This window comes from Chiloscyllium plagiosum, unplaced genomic scaffold (assembly GCF_037043375.1).
Source record: "Chiloscyllium plagiosum isolate Xiang-an unplaced genomic scaffold, Cpla_swu_hap1 HiC_scaffold_8, whole genome shotgun sequence".
NCBI classification, from domain to species: Eukaryota; Metazoa; Chordata; class Chondrichthyes; order Orectolobiformes; family Hemiscylliidae; genus Chiloscyllium; species Chiloscyllium plagiosum.
In genome coordinates, this window is record NW_028270146.1 from 47,826,991 (window position 1) to 47,843,900 (window position 16,910).

Below are 16,910 nucleotides of genomic sequence, written 5' to 3' on the forward strand. Positions count from 1 at the left end.
TCAAACAACTCGTTGCTAGATAATTAAAACACGACCAAGAATGTGTGTGTATTTATAGCGTGTCCATCATTTGATTGTGATTTTTAGAGAGCAGACAAGCTGGGTTTTTTTCTCCCCCCTTTTGTCTGTCTCTCCGCACCATACATGGTATAGACAGCCCTCTGCCTACAGTCTGCTCCCAGCACATTGCTGGGTGGGAGCTGCTTTGCTGACCGACTCGCACTGACTCCAGTGGTGTTTCTGTCTCTGCTCATGCCTGCACACTGATGATGTGGATGTGCTGAGAAAGCCTCCCTCTTTCTCTCTCTCTCTCTCTCTCTCACCCTGTGGCTGCCTGGACAATTGCTTGTCGTTATTATTGGGGCGCCTGACACTCGCCAGGTCCTGTCAGTGGCAGTCGCCTGCAGCTACTATAAAGCTGTCACCCCTCAAAAAACGGAGACTTGTTCGGCACAAATCCAGCTCCAACAAACAAGCACACCACATACCTCCGATACCAGAACAGGCGCAAACTGCGTGCATCCCCCAGGTGTATTTATTCTCTGAAGGTAAGAATCGTGCCGGTGTTTTTCACTGCTTGTCCCCATCGCGTTGCACTGTCTCCACCAGCAATGGGGTGTGGAGCAGGAGGATTACCGGGCGCCAGGAGGCCCTTTTAAAGGTAAACATTTTGCTTTCTTCTCACCACCATCGGGTACAAAACAAACCACTGACTGATCGGAATCGACGGGCAGCTTCCTGGCTGTTAGAATGGCGACAAACTGCCGCCCGGCGTCATTTCAAAGCGAGCATCGACACCAGCCATCAGGGAGTATGTAGTTTGGGAAAAGCGTTTTATTTCGGGCAGATGTGTGTACCGCCGAGGTTTGGCCTTTTGTTGGAATGTATGGGGTGGGTTTAATCCGGGGAGGGAGAAGGAAGCTGGTGAAGATGTCTGAGGGGCTCCAGGCTCTCTCCACAATGTCCTCACCTTGTTCAGGAGCAGTGTCTCGCATGGAACCCACCCGGCTGGCTTCCTGACTAAAGGACAGCGTTCCTCACCCCTGGTTTTCACCAGCTATTGATGGAGCACTTTGGGGCAATGTTTGTATGGTTTGTTTTTAAAGAAATGTTTATTGGGTAACTTCCTTTATCATTTGAAAGCCCCCCCCATTGCAGCCACGTTAATCGGCGGCTTAATGAACATTGCCAATGGAATGAAGGCGGACTCAGGGAAGGAGCTGGATGAAGCTAACTCGGTCCGTGCTCTCTGTCTGTCTTTCAGAATGACGGAAGTGATGAGCAGCTGTGAGCCTGTAATGGAGGATTTTACTTTAAACCAGACACCAGAAGAGGGAAAACTCCCCTTTCAGGTACTGTGTGTGTGTGTGTGTGTCTGAGGGAACAGGGCGATCAGTAAATATAACATTCTTTTAACTTTACATTGCTTCTCCCGATTTCCCACTCTCCCGTTCTACACAGCGGCTTGTATAGCAGCTAGCGAAGTGTCGGCTGGTTGCTAGCACACGCAGCTAATCGCCTCTGCTCCTCGTTGAGTTTATTTTTGCTCTTGTCACCAGACAAATTGTGCGAAGATTCATTTTAGCAGCGTACATTTTATCGCTGCACTGTAGGTGTATGAAACAAAGAATGACAACTTTCTCATCTGTAAACGGGAACTATATTTGGCCTGAATGTTTGACATCTTCCTCGTGATAAAGGGGAATACTGACACACTTGTTACCGATGGCCGTTTTCGGTTCTGCCCAGAACCAGGCAGCAAAGCTCAGCTCTACAACTTCACTGGAGGTTACTCACCAACCAGGCAAGATTGAATGGCTTCAGTCATTAAATGAATCAGAAAGCTGGGGGCGTTAAGAGAGCCACGCGTTCGATATGTCAAAGGCAGCAGCGAGGTCAAGGAGAGATGATGCACAATAGTTACAGTCACGGAGAAGGCGATTTCTGCCTTTCAGGCTGGGATGCCTATTTTGGAGCGAGCAGGAGGGTTGAGAACTCTGTTGGAGTGATTCAAACAGGGAATGTGGGAGAGGTTTGCTGCAGTCCAGGAGCTGATAACACAATCTAGGATCCCAGAGCACAAGGGCAAGTTGAAGGTTTGTTTAGTGACAAGCAAAGCGAGGAAGTTTCTTTTTTAATTATGAGTAGGGGTGGTGACAATTTAAAAAAAAATAGATGAACAGTGCTCAAAGAGGAAACAATTTACATAATCAAAAGGCAGGCCATGAAGAGTAGTTGGTGTGACTAGGAATTGAGTGCAAATGGGAATTAGGTATCATGGGTGAAATGAAATTGGAGAAGACACCAGAGAGGACTTGTATACAAATTAGATAGACACCAGGGATCAAAACTGGGCTGGTGATGAGACAGAGGGGATTAAGCTCAGTGAGGAGGGCGGGTGGGTAGAGGAAGGAGCAGATGGTCTCTCCCAGTGATGTAGAAGTCCATTAAAGTCATGCATCTGTTGGAGCAAGGATGAATTTAAGAAAGTGACTGGTACCTGTATTAGGGATAGGGAGTTTTAAATTACCTTTCCTTATTGGAATGATTATTGACTAATGCTTTAATTGGTAAAGTTAAATATAATCAAGAAAAATCTGACAATGAAGGCTATGTGAGACAAACTGGATCTACAAGATGATGGTGAATGTTTTCTTGGAACAAGGGCATTAACTGTGAACTTAAGGGAACAGTTGAGAACATCAACTATATTGGCCATGTCCATAATGGCATATGGGAGGGCAAAGACAAACAGCTTTCAGTGTGCAAGAACAGTTTTCAATAAGGTTGTAAAGAACATGCTGAGGGCAGAAGGGAGATTATAATTTAGGGAATGGCACTCACTTGTTTTTAATCTAAGCTACTGAGAAGACCACACAGTGTATTTTATCTTTGTTCAGTGTAGAACTCACATTTGTGCCCCATAGACATACATATATCTTATAGAAGTCTAATGAGTTTGGGCATAGATTGAAAAGACACCAGCCTTACCCACCCCAAGATTGCATGGCGACTGTTGGAATTTAACTAATTAAAGCTACGCAGCGTACAAGCACTGAGCACTGGTCAAGTCGGAAACGCAAACTAGTCTAAATCTGCTGAACATTCTTTTCTATTACATAACAAAATGTTTTACGGTAAGATCCATGGTTGTGGTCTGGTCACCAATCTTCCATATACAGATATAGTCTATGTTTAGGCTTTTTATTGATCACCAGTAATCTAGCTATTTTTCTCTTCAATAAGGATGGAACTTAAATTTTTATAAATATCTGCATTTGGTGTAAAAGTGCATTAAAATAGCAATATAGAGCTTGTACAAATGTCAAAAGAGCTTTCTCCATTCTCTTCAATTCCTTTACTACAGAGTGAAGAAAAATTGGAATGATGCATTTCATGCTTCTGAGTGGTCAAAGGTTAGAGCAGGTCAGCACTGGTTGTTTCAACTGTAAAAAGTAGATAGCCTGACAAGACCCTGTATGTGGACAAAACTAGAGGAGAAGCATAGATTACATATCCTTATTAAAAACAATCAGTTTGAATGTATTAATTAATTTATTTTTGGATGAAAATTTTAAAAGTAAAAGAAAGGAAAGTATTGATGGTAAATAATAGTTTATGTTTATAACAGATATTTCCTGATCCCCAAGAAAAATCTGAAAGATTTCCTAAGATGACAAAAAGGCTGCCATCAATTGTGGTTGAACCAACTGAGACTGGTGAGGTGGAGAGTGGAGAGCTCCGATGGCCTCCTGATGAAATGAATGTGTTAGAGGATGAGGAGCATCACCAAAGTGAATTAACATTCAAACCAAAAATACCCGAGGAAGAGGAAGAAGGTAAAATGGGCATTTCTTTATTGATTACCAATGTTTACTTTTAAGAGTAAATAATACCAAAAAATGCCACACATGAGAATTGTTCTGCTGACCTGAATGAAGAAGCCATGCTTCCATGCATCTGTATAAATTTTGTTCTTAAATTAGGTTTCAAGGTGTACCTTTCTTTTCAATTTGAAAGTACATGCGCTAATGACTTTCTCAGTTATTGCTTCAAGTAAAGGTATCCTATAAACCTAAAATACAAAGGCGTATTTAATCATTTCAATTGTCATTATCAGAAACTGCAAGTAGTGAGGGCTTTAAACTGAGCAAGAACTTGAGAGGTTGGAGATATGAGGAACAAAGTGTGGATAAACAAAGACACATGGGTTAAAGTTAAGGAAGCAAAATATTATTGTGGAAAATGTTATTGTGGAAAATAAAAGTCAGAGAATGGCAAGAAGAGGCAGAGAGAAAAATAATGTAAAAATATGCCAGCGGTCTAGACTGGGTGCTATAAAGATAATAAAAATTGAAAGGCTCTATATTTAAATTCCCATGATGGTCATAACAAAGTAAATGAATTGATAGTATACAATGAACTAGACTCATAGAGATGTACAGCACGGAAACAGACCCTTCAATCCAACTAGTCCATCCAACCAGATATCCCAACCCAGTCTAGTCCCACCTGCCAGCACCCAGCCCATATCTCTCCAAACCCTTCCTATTCATATACCCATCCAGATGTCTTTTAAATATTGCAATTGTACCAGGCTCCACCACTTCCCCTGGCAGCTCATTCCATACACATATCACCTTCTGAGTGAAAAAGTTGTCCCTAAAGTCTCTTTTATATCTTTCCTCTCTCACCCTGAACCTATGCCCTGTAGTTCTGGACTCCCCGATCCCAGGGAAAAGACTTTGTCTATCCATCATATCCATGCCTCTCATTATTTTATAAACCTCTATTAGGTCATCCCTCAGCCTCCGATGCTCCAGGGAAAATAGCCCTAGCCTATTCAACCTCTCCCGACAGCTCAAATCCTCCAACCCTGGCAACATCCTTGTAAATCTTTTCTGAACCCTTTCAAGTTTCACAATATCTTTTCAATAGGAAGGAGACCAGAATTGCAAGCAATATTCCAACAGTGGCCTAACCAACATCCTGTACAGCCGCAACATGACCTCCCAACTCCTGTACTCAATACTCTGACCAATAAACAAAAGCATACCAAACGCCTTCACAATCCTATCTATCTGTGACTCCACTTCAAAGAGCTGTGAACCTGCATTATGTTCTTTCAACCTTTTCAAGGACATGGCTGCAGGATGAGAAGGTTTGGGTTTTGAATACTGAGGGATGCACGACTTTAACAAAGAATAGAAAGCAAGGTAAAAGCAGAGGGTAAGCCCTCAAAATCAGATATGCTATTGGTGCATACTAATTTGAGATAAGCTTTGTTTAGGAGATCAGAATTTAGAATCAGTTTGGATAGAGGTGAAGAATAGTAAGTGAAAGAATTCACTAGGAGGAGTGATCTACAGGCAAAGCTAAACAGTAACCATAAAATATGAATAAGTACTCAAGAAGAAATATTGAATGCTGTAATAAATGGCTAACAATAATTATGGGTGATTTCAGACTACAAATAAAAATTCATTTGGTAATAGTAACCTTATTGAGAAATTCATAAAATGCTTTTAGGATAGTTTCTTAGAGTGCCACATTGTGGAACTGACCAGATTACAGGCTATATAGCCTTCCTATTGTGCAATGTGACAGGCTTAATTAATAATCTCAGAGTAAAGGCACCTCTCGGTAGCAGGGATCATAATATAACTGAATGTTACGTCCATATTGAAATGGAGAAAAGTGATCTTAAGTCTAGTATCCTAAACCTCAATAAGAGCAACTAAGTGGGCATGAAAGCTGAGCTAGCTGAAGGACTTTGGAATATTAGGCTAGGCAATAGAGTGGTAGAGAAGCAGTGGCAGACATTTAAAGGGATATTTAAAAGTACTCAAAGTACTATAAAGACAAAGAAAACATTTTTACAGTTGGACCCACCATCCATGGTTACCTAAAAAAATTAAAGAGAGCTTCACACTTAAGGAAAAGCATATAATTGCACAAATGTGAGTTACAGATCAAGTGATTAGTCAGAATATAAATTACAGCAGATAATGACTAAAGTCTTAATCAGGACAAATATGAGCATGACAGAAACCTAGCTAGAAACAATAATAGATAGCAGAATCTCTGCAGGAATCTAAAAAGGAAAAGAACAAGTAAACATTAGTCCTCTGGAAGGTGAGAAATGGGATTATCAAAAATCATATCAGCACCTATGAATCAGAAGTTTGAAGGAACAAAGGAACTTGGTGAAATTATAATGACTAGAGATACAGTAGTGAGCAAACTGATGGAGCTGTAGGTTGATAAATCTCCAGGTCTTGATGAACCTCATTATAGGGTCTTAAAAGAGCTGGCTAATGAGGTTATAGATAATTTGGTGTTAATTTTCCAAAATTCTTTAGATTTTGGAAATGTTCTATATTACTGGAAAAATATCAAATATAATTCTTTATTCAAGAAGGCTAAAAACAATAATCTATAGGTCTGTTAGATTGGTGTCTGACATAGATAGGTGCTAGATCAATTATTAAGCATGCTAAAACTGGTCACTTGGAAAAACATGAGGTAGTTTGGAAGGGTCAGCATGGTTTTGTGAAAGGGGAATTGTTTAACCAATTGATTTGAATTCTTTGAAGAAGTAACATGTGCTGTGTATAAACAGCCTGTAGACATACTGTATTTGGACTTCCAGGAGACATTTGACGAGATTGCATGTAAAGGGCTCACAATATAGGAGTAAGATAATAACATGTTTAGAAGATATGCTGGCTAAACAAGTGAATGTGCATAAATGGATCTTATTTAGATTGGCAGGAAATATCAATGGGGTCCCAGAGGCATTTGTGCTGAGCCCTCAACTTTTTACAATTTAGATCAATGACTTGGATGAAATGATCAAAGGCATAGTGGCAACAATTGCAGGTGTCACAAGAATGTTGTGAAGAGGACATTTCAAGGATGGAGATTGATGTAGATAAGTTAAATGAGTAAGCAAAAATATTGGTGGATGGAGTGTAATGTGTGAAAATGTGAAGTTGTTCTCTTTGTCTGGAAGAATAAAAGCAGTATTATTAAAACAGTGAATGATTGCAGGATGCTCAGATGCCAAGGTTTCTAGGTGTTCTAGAGCATGAGTGAAAACAGTTAATATGTAAACACTACAAGTGATTTAGAAGGCTAATTGAATGCTATTGGGTTAAAAATCACACAACACCAGGTTATAGTCCAACAGGTTTAATTGGAAGCACACTAGCTTTCAGAGCATTGCTCCTCCAAATCATGAATGCTATTGGTTATTATACTGAGTACCGAGTATATAAGTAACATTGTTCTGCATCAGGTAAACAGAGTATTGATGAGACAACATCTCGAATATGATGCAAACTTTCAGTTTACAGGAGGTGGTTCAGAGGATGTTTACTAGTTGAGCAGGCTATGATGAAGAATTGGCCATTTCAGGTTTGTTTTCAATCAACTCTAGAAGAGTGAGGGCTGATTTGATTGAAGTTTATAAAATGATGAGGTGAACATGGAAATGGTGTTTATACTTATGAGTGCCCAGAACTAGGGGGCACAGGTTTATATTTACAGGCCACCATTTTAAACAGGGGGAGTCTTTTTTTCTCAGAGGGTTGTGCAACTTTGGAACTCTGTCTCAGAAGTTGGTGAAGGCTGGAACAATAAATATTTTCAAGGCAGTTTTAAGCAGAGGTAGATGGATTTATGTTAGAGAAGGGAATCAAATGTTATTGGGGATAGATGGGATTATAGAGTTTGGAACACAGAGAGATCAGCCAGGATTTCATTGAATGAGAGAACAGGAACGAATAGCCTACTCTGTTCCTAAACTGTTGTTGATTTGTATGTTTGCCCCCATGGTGCATTTGGTTTTGAGGTGGCAGTTAATCAGTGAGAAGGTAGTGAGTGGGAACCCCACAGCCTTTCTGCCACTCTCTTGATTAAGCATGGGCTAGGAGGGATTGTGGATAGCCATTCCCCCGGCACCAATTAAGGTTAGTGCCCATGGGTCTTAAAAAGCTGTAGGGGTGGGCAGTGGTGCTCACTGTGCAGGGAGCATGTCAAGCAAACCAGTGTGGAATTGCTTGCAATCTTTCAGGGAGGGGAGATGGGAGAGGGATGAAGGCATCCAGTTCTTAATCAAGGAATCGGAAAGTGGAGGAGACTGAGAACCACCCATTGACCTGCAGCTGACTGCCCCTCTCCCAGCTCCTCTGCAACATCGCTGTTAGCACTCATGAAGGAGTCAGGGATCTGACAATGCCTCTCTGGCGGCCTGCTGTTCAGTAGAGATATCAGTCACAGATTGGCTGATGACTGCCTGATTTGATGGACCTTCTCTCAAAGGGGAGATGGGGCTCTCATACTCACCAGCCAGAATCCCAGTGCATCCACTAAACACTACCCAAAATTTTGATCAGAAGAAGAAAGTTACAAATAAGAGATATTTAGGAGCTGTCTGGTATAGTTGAGGGCATCATAAAGATTGATAATCATATGCAATTTTATTTCATCAACTTCAAATTCCACATGTGAATTTTCTCCTATTATCTCCCAATCTTCTCTTGAACTATGCCAAGGAAAGCACTGCAGGCACAGTCTCTAAGGTGTTGTTCTTCATTCTGCATTTGGCCTTAGATAGAGAATAAAGATTAGCAGACTAGATTCTATTTTCACCTGACATGTATATACATGCACTTTTCACAAACTATTATTGGATTTGATGAGGATTAGTAGACCCAGCTGACTCTTTTTCACTCCCTATAGCAAAGACACTCAGGCCAATTGTCTCTGCTGTATTTTACACTTTTTAATAATGTTACAGCACATGTATATTATAATTGCTGATAATATTTTCACTGAGAATAACATTGAGATAGACTACTGGTGTGAAGAAACATTGCATTGCATTACAGTTTTACCACATAATGGGCTCCAATTTGCAGTTGGAGTGAATGTAACTGCATTTGCTTTAAGTTAGGTTTGCCTTTGTATGTCTAGACTTTTAATTTTTTATGCTGCAGGTTGAAATGGCAAGCTGATAACAACTGAGGGAAATGAAGCCTCTGGGACCTGAGTAAAGGCCAAGCAACTGTCTATCTCCTTAACCAACTTGATTGAAGGATTGTGAAATTAACAGCACAAGGACTGGGAAGGATGTGCAAATTAGAATGAGTGAATACAATGTAAAATGAGATAGAAAAAGAGAGAGATAAAAAAGAACAGAAAGGAAAAGTTAAAAAAAAAACAACTAACAGATCAGCCATGATCTCATTGAATGGCAGAGCACACCCACTGGGCTGAATGGCCTACTTTTGCCCCTGAGTCTTTTGGCCTTGTGATCAATTACTTGGAGTGATAAGACTGCACTCTAGTGATAGTTAAGTTTCAATACCGAAAGAGTTGAATACAGTTATTGATTATTGAAGTATCTATGTGACATAGGTTCACCCAAAGTGCTGCCTTTTCAGTTTTTTGCCTGTCAGCTTAGTGAATGAATCATTGCAATTGTGGCTTTGATTTGCAGAGCAGATAGCTTTGCATCTTTAAGATTGTTACCTGACATTATGACATGTAATATTCTGTATGAAGGCATCTGCCTTGACTTCAATGACACTCTCCCTGTAATGGAGTCAGATTAGTGTTTTCAGTCAATCAGCTATGTGCATCTAACATCATGCAGAGGTGCTGGTGTTGGACTAGGGTGGACAAAGTTAAAAATTACATAACACCAGGTTATAGTCCAACAGGTTTATTTGGAAGCACTAGCTTTCAGCGCACTACTCTTTCATCAGGTAGCTGTGGAGCAGGATCATAACACAGAATTTATAGCAAAAGATCTCAGTGTCATGCAAGTGAAACGGCATATTGAACAAATCTAGATTGCTGTTCAATATATCATTACAGTGCATGACACTGATCGTTTACTATAAATTCTTTGTTATATGATCATGCTCCGCAGCTACCTGATGAAAGGGTAGTGCGTTGAAAGCTTGTACTTTCAAATAAACCTGTTGGATTATAACCTAGTGTTGTGTGATTTTTAACTTCGCCTAACATCAGTAGGCACAGAATACAAACATTACATGTAAGCCTGTGATATTGTAACTGTACAAATAGTCAGTGTTGCTAAATTCATGACATCTGTCGCAACAAGAACCCAATTCTCTGTTGTATATTCTATGCCAATGAATGTATAGAAAACCACAAACCACGGTAGGAATAGTGATGCAGTTCCATGTCAGGGTGGCATGTGGCAGGTGTTAGGGCTGTCATGCATCTATTACCCGATTCTTCTCAGTGATGGAGTCGCAGTTCTGCATTATGCTGTTGAAGGAGGCTTCCTGCACCTATCGTAGGTGGTACTCACTGCTACTGATGTATTGACAGTAGACCAAGTGAATGCTTCATAAGTATTGTTGCAGCTCGACTTATTCAGGCAAGTGGAGCACATTCCATCATAATTCTGATTTGTAACTTGTAGATGGTGGAGAGGTTGTGAGGAATCAAAAAATGAGTAACTTACTACATAATTCTCAGCCTGTGATTTCATTTTGTAGCAACAATACTTCTTTACATTTATTATGCCTTCAGAGGATGTGAACATCACTGGCTAGGCCAGCATTTATTTCCCATCCTAGTTGTCCTTGAGAAGATGGTGGTGAGTGTCCTTCTTGAACTCCTAAACATTTCATTTGGTGTAGGACCATTCACAATGTTGTAATGGAGGCAGTTTAGAACTTTGACTCAATGACACTAAAGGAATGATAACATAATTCCAGATCAAGATGATGCATTGCAGAACAGCTCCTGCTTCAGCTATTCTATGCTTTTATTTGCTTCAGATGTTTAGCATGCAAATAGGTCTGGGTTGTAACTTCATCAGGTCATGCTTAGGTATAATAAAACAACAAACTGTGGGTACTGAAGATCTGAAACAAAAACAGAAATTGCTAGAGAAATTCAGCAGGTCTGGCAGTGTATGAAGGAAGAAAGCAGTGTTAGCATTTCAATTCTAGTGATTCTTTATTTGATGAAGAGTCACCAGACTCAAAATGTCAAATGTGCTGTCAAATCCACAGGTGCTGCCAGACCTGCTGAGTTACTCTAGCAATTTCTGTTATTGTTTCATGTTTAGGTATGCCTGGTGCTGTTCCTGGCATGTCCTCCTATACTCTTCATTAAATAATTTGGTTGATTAATGGTAACCCCTGCAGGAAGTTGATGATGAAATATTCAAAATTGTAGTGATACTCAGATTCTCCCTCGTATTACTCTTCAATCCACCAAAATATGAATGCTGCCCAGGTCTTGCTGCAGGTGGGCATGAATCTATTCTATATCAGGAGTTTCAATTGGTGTGGAATATTGTGCAATCATCTGTGAACCTTACCCCCTCTGATACTATGATGGAGTTGGGGCCCAATGAGCTTCTCATCTCAGCCAAAAGGAGGAGCAGTACAACTAAGGAATTTCTCTATAATATGGCTATTTTGGAGCATACTAATTGTTGACTTTTCCTTCCTATCTCTTTATATCTAACTCAAAAAATGCTAAGAAGAAGTTGCTTCCTGCTTGAGTTCAACAGCAACACAATAGAAAAGAAACAAAAATAATTTATGAAAATGAGAGTAGAAATAATGGTTATACAAACTTAAACTAATAAATACATCTTCATTGGAATAGGGATTTGTTGTTTTGGTAAAATAAACATATGTTAATGACTGTTCTTTTTGTGACATGTTTACAGGATGAATCTTCCTCATATTAGTTCTGAACATGAGGGAAACAGATGGAGTAATGATAAAAGGACAATGCCACTTAATAAATTAAACCAGTTGAATCAGCCCTAGTGACCCTTACAAGATAGATATTAACCCCATGTTTGTCATAAGTCTGTTAAAATGTTAGATTGCAAATTTTCTGTAAGAAAATTTATAATATGTAAAGTTTGTTTCTATGAATGTAACAAATAGTGTCTTTTTCACTAATTGATGTATTATATAATAAATTACTTGGTTTTATTTTAGTCATAAGAAAAAGCTTGGATAACTGTGGATCATTCATTCAATAATTGTCTGTCTGATTATTATAAGTATCTGACTGTTGAGTTAGAAAGCGAATAATATTAATCCTTTTCATTCTAGATATATCATCACAACCCAATGTAATTCCTGAAATTGAAATAGACTATTCTGATCAAAGAACATCAGAAAACTCAAATGACGACAGCTAAAAGCTGACCTGACCCAACTGGAACCCCACTGTGAATGTTTGGTCACAGACTGGAACCTGGTAGAGAACCTCGAAAGGGATTTTGAGTCAAAAGACTTGTTTGTCAAAAGGCTTCATCTGAATGTTTTGCAGTTACTTGAATTTCTGACATTATTTATGTATATGGTGGTTGATGTTACATAGAGATAGTGTTTATTGTTTATCTATTGTCTATGTCTGAAAACCCCTGACATTAAGTATACATTTAACCATTATGTTCATATTTGATCAGCAATGTCTTTAGTTGCCTATAAAGCTACACCTATAGTAGCTGTTTTTACTCTTCCTGTTCTTCTATGTCAATCACTGGACCTGATCCAGATATTAAATTGGAGTAAAATGTTCATTTAGCAAGTATTCATTAGTGTTCCACTCATATTAGTGTAAATGTGAAACAAGTATAAGAAAAGGCAGACCAAACATATTCTGTCATCAGAAAACAAACTAGTATTGTTCACTTAGGTGTAAACACCATGGATGGATTTTGAGTTTTGGAATGCCAGAGGCGATCTGGTAGCCAGGTTCTGGAAAGTTACAATGGTTAAACACTGTGATTTATCAGCCTAAGATCATGTGGTCAGAAATTAATTAGCAATTTGAGAAAAACCCAAGTTTGAGGTCTTGTTATTCTAAACCTTTTTCCATTTGCAAGTTGAGACAGTACTGTCTGTTCCCAGGCAACAGGAGAAATGAATAGCATTGAAATAGCAGAGGAAAAGTAATACAAGGGCATGCTGAAGAGCACTATGTCTAAACTGTACCTGAAGCCCATCATATATTATTTGTGATATTTTATATGGAAAGTGTCTCTTATGTTAATGATACGGTTCATTTTGAAATCAAAATCATCCAGCCTTCTGCATCATTACTGCAATTAAAAGTGTAAGTTTATTACTTATTTCTAGAACAAAGATGAAAAGGTGAACAGATTTTCATCCCTCTACTTTTAGACTATATTTAATTATAAAAGATGCTAGGACATTGGATAATGAGATGGTATCAAATATAGGAGAATACTTTGAAGACATTCTGAGGATATTAAGTACTGTAAGGACATAGTCTCTTGGAAATTGTGTAATCATTAAACAGTGATAAAGGTGCCTAATTTGAGCAACACTGAATTGAACTGATAGCAATGACCATGTTACGGGAGCACTGCTATGGTGCTATGTTATCAATTGCATTGTATCAGTTTAAAAATTCAAAACGTAATGCCAGTGAGGAAGCTACCCACCCTGTTTGTGTACTCATGAATGTCTCGTAGATAATGTGTTCATTTGGAATTCAATCTCCTATATTCAGAAACCCAGCATCACATTTCCATGTCAAAATTGCCACTGAAAATATAAAGAATGTGGAAATTTCCAAAGCAATCCTCTAGTTCTTAAAAAAAAATTATTTGGATATTTTGGTTAGAAAGAAAGAAAATAGCTATTCCCTACTATACAACTCCTTTTGGCACTTAGAGTTGATTTGATTATATTGGCAAGGATAATGGAAATTGATTTAACCAAGACCACAGATGTTCAATGCAGCAATATAACAACCAAGAATATAATTGGTGTTAGTGGCATTCAACCCACAACTTATTTGAGTTAGCATGCATGTCTAACATTTACTGAGAATTAAATTAGAAAGGTTTAAAATTCCCACTGTTCAATGCTCATTAGTCAATACACAGAGAAGACAATGAAATGAACTCTGTACCAGAGGAAAATTGTGTTGTGTTACATAACATTCACCTCCAATTGACTTATCCACTTATGTTTTGATTCCAATTCTGAAATTTGGAATGTGAAGACCAGTGTTACCTGTTACTGTATAAGTTTGGGTTGAAGATTTCCTTGAAATGTTTTAGGTCCAAAATTCTTGTGCCTTCTGAACAGGAAAATGACACAATTTGAGAGGGATGGTAGGGGAGAGGCTGCTTCAGGTGAACACTTGTCCTGTCAGCTCTTGATGACTTGCACCTTGGGATTAGAAATCCTTTGGGAAGTAGGATATGGGAATTTTGCATCCATCCTTCTCTTGTTGCATTCCTCGACTAAATCCTGACTGAAATGGAGTCCAGCAGCTTTTACAATGTCAGTTTCCCTACTGGGAGAGAAATACATTTAAATTTTGGACCTTTTAGCCTTTTTTCTTTTAAATTCCATCTGTTTCTACTCTGCTGTAGCTAGGTGCTACAGTGAAATTCCTCCCCCTATCTCTACTGGGATTTGTTTCAATGTGCCAAAATGGTGCATGAATCCATAAAAAGTATGTATGTTGACTGACTCCATTATTTCTGATGGAGCTTCAGTATCTGACCAGCTGATGGGCAGAAGTGCTGATCTCTGCTGCACATTTGACAATGCAGAATTACACCAGAATGTTTGCGTCCACTGCCGATTTATATGATGGCTATATTTGTACCAGACTTCTGATTCCATCCTTACATCACGGTGGCGATGTCCTTTTAATGATTTCTGATAGAATTTAACATATCCTTAGGTGCATTCTGAGTTTACATTGTCACATTGCTGCTTTCAATTCTTTAATCCTTTACATCAACGTCAGTGATTTGAATACTTTCAATTTATTATACCTCCGAATAAAATCTAACCATGACTCTTTCATAATTGTTGGGTTCATTTTCCACGTGTGTAACAATATGAACGTAACTTGTGACATCTGTAGTGTGCTTCCTTTTGCTAAATGTCAGCAGTCATTATGGCAGGCTGACATTCCTTGCAGCCTGCTTCTCAATGTTTGGCCTTAGTGGTGGATGCATGAATGAATGTACCTTGCTAAAAGGGCAGATTGTCCGTGAAGTGCAAAAGTTACTTCATTCTTGCTGACCAACTGAGAACACCCGCCTTTGTTGGGCAGGGCTTTAGCTGGCAGTAACCACCAAGTTCATAAATACACAAAGAAAAAGATGATGTAAATATCAAATATATAAATTGTAACTCTTTGGTGGTGAAAACATCTGTGAAATGCCTGCTGTCCTATTAAACCATGTACATTAATTTTCCCAGTAGTTGATTTCCATTTGCATTCTTTAAAATACACCATGTTAGCCTGATAACGGGAGAAGGGCAGGGATTCTGAATGATTGGATAGTCTCCCACCATGCATTATTTGAAATTATATTAGCATCCAAAAATGGGGCACTGTTTCAATCATTAGCTGTTTCCAAAATACTCACTTTAGTGAGAACTCTATACATGCCATTTTTGTGCTATAGCAATAGAACCTCATACAGCAACAGAACACATAACTCAGTCCTCAATTACGTGACTATTTTTAATTCAGTACCAGCATTTATAATAGATGTGCACATTTGTGATGCTGTACTTGAAAAAAAACAAGTCTAACTTTGTTTCTAGTAGTTTGTTTAGCAAGAAGTGTATGTGCCACTTTCTTGTTTCTACAATTCAACAACGTATCTGATACTCTGCTGAGCTGTAATTACCACACAATGTTTTGTGCGTATGGTTTCAAAATAAAACAAATTAGAAAATTTTGTCTTGAATTTTATTTTCTTACTTGTGGATTGGACACATTATTTAAAAGTTAACTAGAAAACTCTCATTATAAACAAATATGCTTCTTGATATCTGAGAAATGCTCTTTAAAAATGTATTAACTCAGTAAAGTAATATGGTTAAAAGTTTCAAATAACTGAGATAACAGATGATTTTAGTACTGCTTAAATATTACATTAAAATATAGAGTATTAGCTGCATTCTAATGGCACTGTTCATATGGGAAAACAGTCTTATAACTGTTCTTTCCTAAGCTTCAATTCTTTAGTTGGCACTTCTTTATCTTATTGTTTATTTCTGATTTGTTCCTGCAGCCATCGCTACTCCTGGTGAGATTCTGAGTCTTTATTTTTGTTTATACCTCCTGATACCTAATGTTTTATTAATCAGATTAGTTTGTAAATCTCTAGGCAAGACACCAAGACATCAGACAATAGGCACTAGCTGAGTGAAATTCTTTGACTGGGCAGTGATAAACTCTGCAAAGCCGGTGGATGACAGAAGATAAGAGAAACTGAAAGCTGCACAAGGAAACACAGATAACGTGGAGGCCCAAGATGCTATATTGGATCGAATGGCCAGAGGCAGAAACTGGAAAGTTTAGGTGAAAGTGAACTCCTTGTACTGGATTCAGAAGGAAATTAAGCAGTCAGGAGTTGCAGCACTCAGGGGAAAAGTTGAGCTTTGGAAGAACTTGGGAGTCAGCAGCTAGCTTGAGATTTTAGAGATTTTTAGGTGAAATTAGGATATTGTAGCAATCAGTTTGGTATAAGATTGGGGATATTTTACCACTCATTTGTGCTGTCTGACATAATTTTGTGAAGGCAATAGTTGTATCTGGCAGCACTTGTGGGAGCTGAAGGCTGGAACTATTGGGAGTTGGTTGACAACATGAGATCTAATAATATCTAGGAACATAGTGCATTGATTGTCATGAGTGCAGAGAGAACAGGATCTGTGAATGAGCACAAAAGTGAAAATGAGCTGTGACTTTTGACTGGGCTCAGGAGTGTAACAGAGGCCTAGCATTCCAATAGCTGAATTGAAGGAGAGGTATGGATAGATGAGTTGCAGAGGGCAAAGCCAACAGCAAGAATGACCAGGGAAGTGAAACAGGCAAAGGAAAGG

At 38.8% G+C, this 16,910-nt stretch overlaps 1 protein-coding gene across 2 annotated transcripts; it reads left to right on the plus strand.

Annotated features, from left to right (window-relative positions):
• Window positions 1-186: 186 nt before the first annotated feature.
• Window positions 187-15,757, plus strand: LOC122553536 (protein LBH). Of its 2 annotated transcripts, none has more exons than XM_043697469.2 (4): window positions 187-548; window positions 1,265-1,352; window positions 3,632-3,839; window positions 12,126-15,757. In XM_043697469.2, the coding sequence occupies exons 2-4, from the start codon at window positions 1,266-1,268 to the stop codon at window positions 12,212-12,214; spliced, it is 384 nt and encodes a 127-aa protein (XP_043553404.1). In that variant the 5' UTR covers window positions 187-548; window position 1,265; the 3' UTR covers window positions 12,215-15,757. The 2 variants fall into 2 exon arrangements, with proteins under 2 accessions (XP_043553404.1, XP_043553405.1); XM_043697470.2 differs by lacking the exon at window positions 187-548 and adding an exon at window positions 607-661.
• The last annotated feature ends 1,153 nt before the right edge of the window (window positions 15,758-16,910 follow it).